Raw genomic sequence first — 12,015 nt, forward strand, 5'->3', positions numbered from 1 at the left:
TTCCTTCTCTTTTTAACTTGGTGGCATTGCCACATATGTCATCAACCACAACAAATGGCAACTATATAGTCGACAGTGTTGAAATTCGGGGAACTCTTTGCTGCTAGAACTTGGTTTGATTTTTAGCTGCTAAAATAAGAAAAAAAAAATTAAAGTTTTGCCTTCAACACATGTGTTAAATTTACCTGAAATTAGTAAAAAGGAAAACCGTTATGTATTTTTCTCTCTGGAGTCGTTAAGAACTTCTGTAAACTTACACAATACTTGTAAGCTTATCACTACAGTTTAATTGGCTTATAGAAACTGAGGCTTTGAAAACTCTGGTCTTTGACAGTTTATAATCCCAAGAAGTCTTCCATCTCTCTTCCCACCCATCATTTTGGGATTTATTTTGTTTCTGTTACAAAAACAACTGGGAAAATGGTCTGCAAGTGCCAAAAGATGTCATAATAAAGTAACTTTGTTTTTTTGGATTACTAGTATTTCAGACATTGGCATGAATCAAGTTAACTCAGTTAAGGAAATGTAGTTTTGAATTTTGTAATTCTTTAGAGTAGTGTTTCTAAACCCTGCTTGCATGTTAGAACCACCCAGGGAACTTTAATAACATGCCCTCGTCATCTCCCCAGATATTCTGACTTGTTTGATCCCATGTAGGGTCAAGTATTGATATTTTTAGGTGTTTCCCGTATATAGTCAGCATTGATAACCATCGGTAGAGTTAACTGGGGTTCCCTGATTCAGCTAAAAGATCCTGAAGAGAAGATGATTATTTAAACAAGGAGAGGTTTTGGAGATATTTGGAGTTTTTTTGGTTTTTTGTTTTTATTTTTTTAAGTAACCGGCCAAATGAAACATAGTATTTTTGTTAGGACATCAACCAAGTGTGGACTCTTTCATTTTGTAAAAGGTAACAGATCTGAGGTGGATAAGATTTGGTGGTCTTCAACAAAGATACTTAAAGAATAATATCTAGCTTCAATTTAGAAATAGTTACAAGAATATATCATCTTAATTGCCACAAGCTTGCAAAGTTGTTTGGATAGAGGGAGCCAACCATCAAATGATAGACTTAAAGCTAAATTAAATTGGATGCTGTTATGGGTTGAATTGCTCTCTGTACCCCACCTCCCCAAATTCATGTGTTGAAATGCTAGTGCCTAATATCTCAGAATGTGACTTTATTTGGAGACAGGGTTGCTACAGATGTAATTAGTTAAGGTGAGGTTATACTGGAGTAGCATAGGCCCCTAATCCAATATGATCAGAGTCCTTATGAGAAGAGAAAATTTGGACCCAGACACATACAGGGGAGAGCATCATGTGAACATGAAGACTGTCATTTATAAGCCAAGGAGAGAGGCCTGGAACAGATCTCTCCCTTAGAGCCCTCTGAAGGAACAACCCTGCCAACACCTCAATTTCAGATTTCCAGCCTCTAGAACGGAAAGACAACAGATTCCTGTTGTTTTGAGCTGCCCAATCCATGGTATTTTGTTACAGCAGCCCTAATGAACTAATACAAGTCCCAGTAGTTTATTCATTTTTATAAGGTAAATCTAGGAAAATTTAACATTTGAAATTTTGCCATGCTTTCATTTAAAAGGTTAGGAACCATTTCTTGGTCAGGAATTTTAGACTGTGTGGTTATAAAAGTTTTAGGTTCCTGGTAACTCAGACTTGAGCCAGTTAGTTGCTAGTCAAGCAGTATAAAAGGCAGGAATTTATCACTAGCCTAGACCAGGAGCAGAGTTTCTGGAATGTGTATTTTCCTTCCATTTATGTTAAGAGAGGGGGAGATTCTTTCCATACCTGAGAGGGGTTTCCTAGATGTATTTTGTATATACAGATTTTAGAGTTGGTCTCTTTGTTGTATGATTTAATAGCACCCTGGAGAAATTGGAAATGAACAGCTTTGGATATACATCTCCATTTCAGCGGAATAAAGAATAGTCCGTGCTTTTTGTGAAAGGAGTGAGTACCTTAGAGAAAGACCGCATGGCTAAGTCGGGAGTGATCCTGGGAAGTCCCATGGCCAAGTTCGTAATAGACTCAGATTGGAGAAGTCCTGCAGATGATACAGAAGGTCATACCTTAAACACAGCACAGCTCCTTACCTTTTCTGTTTTTTTTTTTTAAACAGAGCCAAGTAAGGGGGTATAGCTTAGTGGTAGAGCATTTGGCTGCAGAGCCAAGTAAATATGCCAGTAAAGCAAATATGGCACCATGTTCAATGCTGACCATAATAGCGTGCAGGCAAAGAACATAGACCTTGGAGTCCATTTCAGTTAAGGTTCTACCACTTACGAGAGATATGATTTGTGGCAAATTATTTCCCTTCCCCTTGAGCCTGTGTTTTCCCATGTAGAAGACAGACAACCCAGTGTATCTCCCTTATAGGATCTTGAGATGATTAAATAAGGTAGTAATTCATACAAAGCAATGAGCAGAATACCTGATGCAAGTTAGGTGCTAGTAGATGTTAGTTAATAGCTCTAGCAGAGGCAATAGGTAGGTGGCCCCTGTGCATGCTAGCCCCTCCTCCCCCATTTAGTCCATAAGAATAAATCTCTTCTATAGCAACATTATATCCTTAGTTTTAGCATCCATGCCTTAAGACATCTTAACAAAACAAAACCTGGAAATGCCCTAAGGATCAGCTAATGCTTTTCTTTCATTTAAAGTGAGGAAGATGGGGGAGCTTGGGTGGCTCAGTCGGTTAAGTGTCTACCTTCGGCTCAGGTCATGATTCCAGGGTCCTGGGATCGAGTCCCACATCCAGCTCCCTGCTCACCAGGGAGTCTGCCCCCTCTCCCGCTGTGTTCTCTCTCTCTCTCTCAAATAAATAAATAAAATCTTTATAAATAAGTAAATAAAGTTAGGAAGATGATAGTAGGATTAGAGAATACCCTAGGACTCATGGTTCACAATCTTTCTTTTTATTTTTTTTTATTTTTTTTTAAATTTTTTATAAACTTATAATGTATTATTAGCCCCAGGGGTACAGGTCTGTGAATCGCCAGGTTTACACACTTCACAGCACTCACCATAGCACATACCCTCCCCAGTGTCTGTCCATAACCCCACCACTCTCTCCCTACCCCCCTACCCCCCCACCCCCCTCAGTTTGTTTTGTGATATTAAAAGTCTCTTATGGTTTGTCTCCCTCCCGATCCCATCTTGTTCCATTTCTTCTTTTCCTACCCCTCAAACCCCACACGTTGCATCTCCGCTTCCTCATATCAGGGAGATCATATGATAGTTGTCTTTCTCTGACACAGTCTTTCTTTTTTACATGTTGCTACCTTCTAAATCACAGAACCACGTGTCTCTTCATTCTAAAGCTTTTTTGCTTCAAAGGAAACTAAATTTCCTGCTCTACAGTTGCACTCAACATTTTTCTTAAACAGTTTAAAAGTTACTAAAATCTTTGAAGTGAAATTAAAAGTATTATTTAAGGTAAATTGAAGTAGGCTTCATTATATATAGACTGTCTCTGTTAAGGAACAAAGAAACTGGTAGCAGGGGTTGTCTCTGGGGAGGGGCACTTTTGGAGAAACAGCATTGATTACTGTACAAACAGCATGTTTCTGGGACCTTTAAATTCTGGAGAGTACAGTAACCATTTCCTCCAGTTCACTTATTGGCAAGTAGAATTGAACAAGGAAGAAAGTCGTAACAAATATCTGTAGTTATTTGAGACTCGAGAACTGTGTGGATTTAGATAAAATTTTGGAGCTACCCCTTTTAATACCCATACTCTTAACACTCACTACCCCAGTTTCAGGAGCCAAATAGAGTTGGTTTCATTTGGGTGAGGACTGCCGCTGGGAATTGCTTTGACATGCCTCTGTCTCTGACTTCGTGGGTAGCCTTGGGTAGATTTCTTAATCTAATTCTTCCTCTGCCAATGGATGGAGGGGATAAGCCCTATTTTTACCTGGTACATAGAGTTGTTGCAGCATAAAAATGAAATCATGTGAAAATTAAGTCAGTTTCTGGGCTCAGCCTCCTTAGAGGAGGAGGCTTAACTTTGAGCTAACCTTGAGCTTAACCTTGAGTTTTTACAAGAGAAGTAGTGTTTCAACAAGCCATGTGTTCATGCTAGGTAGGATTGCATGTGTAGCGTTCGCCTCTTAAAGAAGAGAAAAGGAAAGCCCAGTGACTATGCTTTGCTTTGGCCATTTTATAGACTTCCTCTCGTGTGTGTGTGTGTGTGTGTGTGTGTGTGTTTTACAGCACACTTTGTGAGCCTCCTACTTTCTGTTTTAAAACTTAGAATTTGGAGAGTCAGTTATTTCTAACTTCCTCTTTTCTGAAATAGGAAACATTTTGAAACAAAATGATCCAAATATGTTCTAGGGTTATTAACTATAAATTTCAGAGCATAGCATTCTTGAAGGCATAGATAGTATGTTTAGCACCTGTGATATCTTAATGTTTAGTTGAAATAGTTAAATTTTTAGAATAGAAGTAACATTTATTCAAGATTCGATAGTTGTATCAAGATTATCTCAAGATTTAGCTGTTAAATCACTTACAGTTGATATGCACTTGCTTAAAACAAATACTTATAAAATAAACAAAAGAAGTAGTATTTAATCTCAGTGTGTAGTGCTACAAACATTTAATTATACTCTGTATATAAGGTAATATTCATGTATTTAGAAGGTATACACTGAATTATTTAGGGTTAAAGGAGGAGTGTCTGCCACTATCAAATCAGAAAAAATAGAAATAATAATATAGAAGGATAGTGATAGACATGATCAAAAATTTCACGATCTTCTGACTAGATAGAAAATGAAAGTTAATTTTCCCATTTGAGTTAAAAGCTAGGGTTAAACACAACCTGTGTGCCAATGACAACATAATATTTATTAAACTTCTGTGTTTTTTCCCTGTCAAACTTTTGTTGAGATTTTATTTAATTGTACATTTCATTTGTATGCCACTTTTTATGAATTAATGATATTAGATTTTTTTTTATTTAATGTGCCTTAAAAGTATGCTTTTATAGGATTTTCCAATGAAAACTTGGTTGTTAAGACCCAAAATTGATAATAAATCTGTAGCCCAGAAAGAGTGTCAAGATTTAAGTAGCTGATGATAGAAAAACTAAAGTGATGTCCAATATAAAATATTTTTTGGTTGTATTTAACAAAAGCAAACACCTTGTTAATCCTTTTTCTCCCTCACCCCTGCCAGCTTGGTGACCCAGCTATTTTTCCTGCTGTAATTGTGGAACATGTTCCTGGTGCTGACATTCTCAATGGTTATGCGGGTCTAGCCTGTGTGGAAGAGCCCAATGACATGATTACTGAGAGCTCCCTGGATGTCGCTGAAGAAGAGATCATAGATGATGAGGACGACGACATCACGCTTACAGGTGTGTGTGCCTCCAGCACCTTATCTAGGCATAGTTTGGGGCAGTTTCCTTGCCCTGTGTTTTTTGGGGTGTAAGAAGTCCCTAACTTGGTGTCAAGTTAACTCCATTACCTACAGAGGCTGGAGCAGGGAGAAGGAAACTCTGTTTTCTTCCGCATCTATCTGTGTTTCCTCCCCTTCCTTCTTTCCTAGATATATTGAGATGAATGTGACAAACTAGAGGTCTGTGAGAAAGACCAGACCAACTGAACTTGTGAGGTAGTCACTGAATGCTGCTTCTATGCCAAACTCTGTATTCTTGATAACAATGAGAAGTTGTTCGTAGGGAAAAAGATAGGAATGTTCTTCTTTTCCTGCTGTCACAGGAAGCAAAATAAGAGGCCATGACCCAAATGTAGGATCAAGTACTAGGGTTTAAAGAAGATTTCTCTTCCGGTTCAGTCAGAACTAGTAGCATATTTGAAACATGAAAAGTTCATAGTGTAAGTGTGAGGCAGTGGTAATGCTGTTTTCATCCCTTTTAGAATTTGGTACACACATTTGTATTTTTATACACTTACATTGATTTATCTGGGCCAGAGGAGGTAGAGGCGTTTAAGAAAATGAATTATTGGAAGCAAAGGTTATTTGAATATTTATTTTTTTTTAATTTGAGAGAGCGAGCAAAAGAGAGCAGGAATAGGGGTGAGAGGGAGAAGCAGGCACCCCCACTGAGCAGGGAGCCTGACATGGGGCTCGATCCCAGAACCCCAGGATCACTACCCAAGCTGAAGGCAGATGCTTAACCAACTGAGCCACTTAGGTGCCCCTGAATATTTATTCTTAAATGTAAAAAAAGAATAGGAAATTAACCTTAGTCACAGTGTTATTAACTAAACCTACACTTCATTTGCCAACTAGGTCATCAACAGGTCATTTCAAACTACTGACCTTTTTCTGTTTCAGTATCCTATCTATAATATTACATTTAGTTATTTCTTCTTAGTCTCTTCCAGTCTATAACAGTTCCTCTGTCTTTCTTTGTCTCTCAGTAACCTTGACACTTTTGAGGAGTGATGGTCAAACATTGTAGTACGGAGGGTATGTGCTATGGTGAGTGCTGTGAAGTGTGTAAACCTGGTGAATCACAGACCTGTACCCCTGGGGCTAATAATACATTATATGTTTATAAAAAAAATAAACATTAAACAAAACAAAACAACAACAACAACAAAAACATTGTAGTGCATCCCTCAATTTTATTTGTGTAATGTTTTCTCATGACTATACTGAGATAATGCATTTTGAGCAAGAATACCACCAAAATGGCATTGTCTTCTTAGGGCATCATATTAACATAGTAGATTTTATTTTTTTAAGGCAGATTTTTAAAAGTTCATTATCTCATTTAATTCTCACAACAGAAAAAGAAAAAGATTAGGTTAAATGAAATGACTTGCTTAAGATCACACACCAAGTGGCTGAGTCTCCACTGATAACATTGACAGACAACTCTTAGTTTTTGTATTGTTCTGTTTTTTTTTTACAAATTATGTTCTCCTATATTCACATTTTTGTTCAGAGGAACCCAATGAAAGCTTTTTTGATAAATCTAGACTGATCAGATTTTTCCTTACCAGTTAGGGAATTACATTACTCAGGTTGAGAGGTTTCCATTCATTACTGACAGTAAGTTACATGTTTTATATAACAGAATGATCATGTCTGTGCATATATCTGTTGTGTAGCTCTTGGGTTTTTTGTGGTATATTCTGTCGTAACTTTTTGATGCCTTAGCGTAAGGCTACACGGTCTCTGTAGATTGGAAATGAGGGTCTCCAGTGAAGGGATATTCATTCCTGGTTTTAGTCATCAGGGTAGTCTGATGACTAAAGAGAAGAAATTGAAACTAGGGAAGCAGATCTTAGATCTTTAGAAGAAAGAATTACTTCTTTCTTCTAGTGTTTCCATTCTCTTGGGCTTGGACTTGAAGATAGCTGATGGCAAAATACAAACATGCTCCTTCCTTCCTGGAGAATAGAACTGGTATTGAAGGGGTCTAGGAAACAAGCCATATCTTGAAAACCAGATTTGCTATTTGCATATTTCTTCTCCCTCCCCTTTCTTACTTTCCAACCTGAGCCTTTATTTATCTATCTCTTCCATCCTTGTTTGAGCAATGACATAAGAAAGCGAAGAATCCTTGGAGCCCTCCTAAATTCAGAGTAAGAGAGGGAAGAATGTTGTGCTTTTCAGAAACTACAAGGGGGGAGAAAAGGGAAAGAAGAATTTATAAACTACATTTGAGTCTTAGGTAGCACTTTAGATGATATTAAGGAATTGTTAATATTTTTAGGTATGACAGTAACATACCATACATACGTTAAAATATTTAGAGATGAAATAGATTCCTTCAAAATAATTTGGGGAGTGGGTGTGGGGTGTGTGTGAGGAGACCTTGGGGGCAGTAATTGGAATAGGAATGAAAGAAGATCAACCTTGTGTTGATAATGGTTAATGCTGAGAATGGAGATGTGAGAATTCATTATACTATGTTCCATAATTTTGATTTTTGTTTGAAATTTTCAATAATAAAAAGATTGATTTATTTTTATGGATTTGAGGCTTATATTAGACTGCAGGTGTCAGTGGTGTGCCCTGATTTCAAATTTTCCTGGTCATCACAGTATTTTTATTTTTATCATCTTGACCTCCTATCAAGTTTGTTATATATTTAAACCTATAAAATAAATGTATAATGGTAAAATGCCACTTTTATCTGTTTATATGTTAGAGTTCCACATAAGGTTTCCTTTGGAAAAAGGTTATGGTGTTAACAATTTTTTTTTAAAAGATTTTATTTATTTATTTGACAGAGAGAGATCACAAGTAGGCAGAGAGGCAGGCAGAGAGAGAGGAAGGGAAGCAGGCTTCCTGCTGAGCAGCGAGCCCGATGTGGGACTCGATCCCAGGACTCTGGGATCATGACCTGAGCCGAAGGCAGCGGCTTAACCCACTGAGCCACCCAGGCACCCCTTAACAATTTTTTGAAAATCATTTGACCATGAGTTCTTTGTATGTGGAGATTCTCCATCCATTGCCAGTCTTTAAAGATCTAAAAATAAAATTATTAGCAGAGATGGTACAAATGCTATTTTCTCAAACAGAAGGTAACCATGATGACTATATTCATTAGTAAATCTTCTCTTTTAAATAATACTATTATGTGTCTCTTCCTATGTATTTGTTTTTATAAGTTCAAACACAATTTTTAGTAATTTATAATATCAAATGTATTTAATAAATTATTCCCTAAGTTATAATAGTGTCATTGCTTTCTGGCCTTGGTATAAATAGATTTTAACCAGTTGCTAGATCACAGCTAATCTGTTCCAGAGAAGTTTTAAAGTGCATGTATGAAAAGCTTGTGGGGTTTATTATTGCCAGAAGAAATTTTTGTCATCCATTTATTGAAGGGCTGACATTTTCTTTGTTTTTAAAAGCTAGATGAACTTTTTTTGGTTTTCTTTCCTGTTTCTTGTGGGACCTAGCCATTTATTTTGATTTTCTCAATCTAAGCACTGAAGCTGAATGGAATAAACAAAGTTTTACAAACTAGCATTGATACTAAACATGTTTAACTTTCCTCGTATTTGAAATACAAAAGGACAGTAACTAATGGATTGAATTATATCTAATATGTTTATTTTTTAACTTATTTTTTTTTTTAAACTCATTTATTTTAGAGAGAGAACAGGGGGAGGGGCAGAGGGAGAGAGAAACTCAAGCAGACTCTGCTCTGAGCATGGAGCCCAACGTGGGGCTCAATCTCAAGACCCTGAGATTATGACCTGAGCCAAAACCAAGTTGGATGTTGGGGCACCTGGGTGGCTCAGTTGTTAAGCCTCTACCTTCGGCTCAGGTCATGATCCCAAAGTCCTGGGATCGAGCCCCACATCGGCCTCCCTACTCAGAGGGAAGCCTGCCTCTCTCTCTCTCCCACTCCCCCTGCTTGTGTTCCCTCTATCGCTGTGTCTGTCTCTATCAAATAAATAAATAAAATCTTTAAAGAAAAAAAAAGAGTTGGATGTTTAACTGACTAAGCCACCAAGGTGCCTTCCCCCCCACTTTTAAAAAAGATTTATTTATGTATTTTACAGAGAGAGAGAGAGAGAGAATATGAGCAGGGGGAAGGGCAGAAAGAGAGGGAGAGGAAAAGAAGCAGTAAAAAATGAGAAACTGGGTATCTCAGTCAGTTAAGCATTAGCACTCTTGATCTCAGCTCAGGTCTTGATCTCAGGGTCATGAGTTCAAGCCCTGTGTTGGACTCTGTGCTGGGGGGCCTACCTAGAGCCTACTAGGAAAAAAGAAATAGAGAAATATTTAATAGTCATATTCAATCTAGATTTTCTCTGTTGATACAAAGTATATATATAAACCCAAGTATTAAGTGATGTTCAAGAGATCAAAACCTGTGTGTTTTTGAGCAACAGAGGTCTTATAGCTAACTCGTGTTTTCTTCAAATATATTGTAGTTGAAGCATCCTGTCCTAATGGGGATGAAACGATCGAAACTATCGAGGCTGCTGAGGCACTCCTCAATATGGATTCTCCTGGCCCAATGCTGGATGAAAAACGAATAAGTGAGTGGTCGTGTGCCATGATTATTCATATTAATATACTTGGAAAAGTTACTCTTGCCATCATCCTCTGTTAAATGGCAAATACCAAGAGACCAGAGAGCATGTTTGATATGTTTTGTGGCCCAAGCACATTTTAAGAAACAATAGTAGTGAGGGACGCCCAGGTGGCTCAGTTGGTTAAGCAGCTGCCTTCAGCTCGGGTCATGATCCCAGGGTCTTGGGATCAAATCCCAAATCAGGCTCCTTGCTTGGCAGAGAGCCTGCTTCTCCTCTCCCTCTGCCTGCTACTCCCCCTGCTTGTACTCTCTCTCTCTCTCTCTCTCTGATAAATAAGTAAATAAAATCTTTAAGAAAAAATACGAGTTGAGACACCTTTGCTAAAGTATTCAGTTAAACAAGACTTCTTTTTTTTTAATTGAGGAAGGAAATTTTTAGGAATAAAAACAATTTATTTAGTTGTCAAATAGCAGATTAGGCAGAATTTATTCTCGTAACCTCATTGGTGAAAGTATTAGAACATTTATGGCCCAAACTATTATAATTTAATGATCTGTATGAGTATTCATCAGTGAATAGGCAAAAATCATTGAAAAAATTTCTAACACCTCATAGAAGGAAACTTCTTGCCACATTATTGATCTGCTTTTATTTTTTTTAAATTTTATTTATTTATTTATTTGACAGAGAGAGATATCACAAGTAGGCGGAGAGGCAGGCAGAGAGAGAGAGAGGAAGAAGCAGGCTCCCCACTGAGCAGAGAGCTCGATGTGGGGCTCGATCCCAGGACCCTGGGATCATGACCTGAGCTGAAGGCAGAGGCTTTAACCCACTGAGCCACCCAGGCGCCCCTTGATCTGCTTTTAAATCCATGTTTCCAAATAAATAAATAAATAAATAAATAAATAAATCCATGTTTCCTTTAGGCTTTTCTGACAAAGTGTCAAACTCGTAAATTAATTATTACTAAATGAATTTAAGATGTGGTTGAGTATTTTCTGTATGCACAGCAGTGCATTAAGCAATAATGTGATATACAAATGAACAGATAACTGTTTTTTTCCTCTCAAGTTTACAGATTAATTTTGAAGGTAGTTGTTTATGTAAAAGCCAAAAATAAAGGCCATGGGAGGGATAGCAAAGTATTCTGGAAGAAAAGAGTACTCTGGCTGAGACTTTCAGAGACAGGCTTTATGGAAGGAATGTTTTAACCTGAACTATAAAAGACAAATAAGCTTTTAGTGGTTAGAGGAGATAAAGAGAATGGGTTGAGCCAGGGAGACAGACCTGTAAATAAGAGTGAAATGTTTGAGATAAAAATGGTTTGGTATAGCTGAAGTATAAGGTTTGTGGTAGGTAGGAGATGAGAGTAGAAAGGTAGGTTTGATCTAGATTGTGTGAGCTTCATATGGCAGGCTATGGAGTTTGGCTTGTTCTTACCATCTTTTTCCTCTATAAACTATGCAAAAGGTCAGTTTTATTTTCCTAATAATTTTCGGGTATAATGTTTTGTATAGAAGAATTATATGGTCAAATCAGACAGGTTTCAGAGAATAACTTCAGCAGCAATGAGAGAAGAATGGAGAAGAGAAATAAGATAAATTGGTGATAAGAAGTCAAGAAAGAAGGGCATTGAATTAGTCCTGTCAAGCCTGTCTGACTTAGGTTGCCTAATTTCAGACAGAGGAAATAAAAAGGAAATAGATTTCAAGATTTTATTTCTACTTTAATCCTCAGAGAAACAAGAAATTATCTGATGAAATTAGTTTGATTTATAATACAAGTTTGATTATAATTAGTTGATTTTGTTTCCATTAGATAATAATATATTTAGTTCATCTGAAGATGACATTGTTGTTGCCCCAATCACCCATGTATCCGTCACATTAGATGGGATTCCTGAAGTGATGGAGACTCAGCAGGTTCAAGAGACATATGCAAACTCACCAGGAGCATCATCACCAGAACAACCTAAAAGAAAGAAAGGTGGGTGGTTAATTTGTTTAGG

At 37.3% G+C, this 12,015-nt stretch overlaps 1 protein-coding gene across 7 annotated transcripts in view; it reads left to right on the plus strand.

Moving 5' to 3' along the window:
• The window catches only part of ELF1 (E74 like ETS transcription factor 1), a 107,139-nt gene that overhangs the window by 78,653 nt on the left and 16,471 nt on the right, over nucleotides 1-12,015 (plus strand). For 6 of the 7 annotated variants that reach the window (XM_047720065.1, XM_047720064.1, XM_047720063.1 and 3 more), the window contains 3 exons: nucleotides 5,209-5,389; nucleotides 9,903-10,010; nucleotides 11,826-11,993. In XM_047720065.1, the coding sequence (XP_047576021.1) occupies nucleotides 5,209-5,389; nucleotides 9,903-10,010; nucleotides 11,826-11,993 (457 nt within the window). Of the gene's footprint in view, nucleotides 1-5,208; nucleotides 5,390-6,419; nucleotides 6,481-9,902; nucleotides 10,011-11,825; nucleotides 11,994-12,015 lie in introns of those variants that run through there. The other variant, XM_047720067.1, reaches the window with a different exon arrangement.

The sequence above is a fragment of the Lutra lutra genome, chromosome 3 (genome assembly GCF_902655055.1).
Source record: "Lutra lutra chromosome 3, mLutLut1.2, whole genome shotgun sequence".
Classification (NCBI taxonomy): domain Eukaryota; kingdom Metazoa; phylum Chordata; class Mammalia; order Carnivora; family Mustelidae; genus Lutra; species Lutra lutra.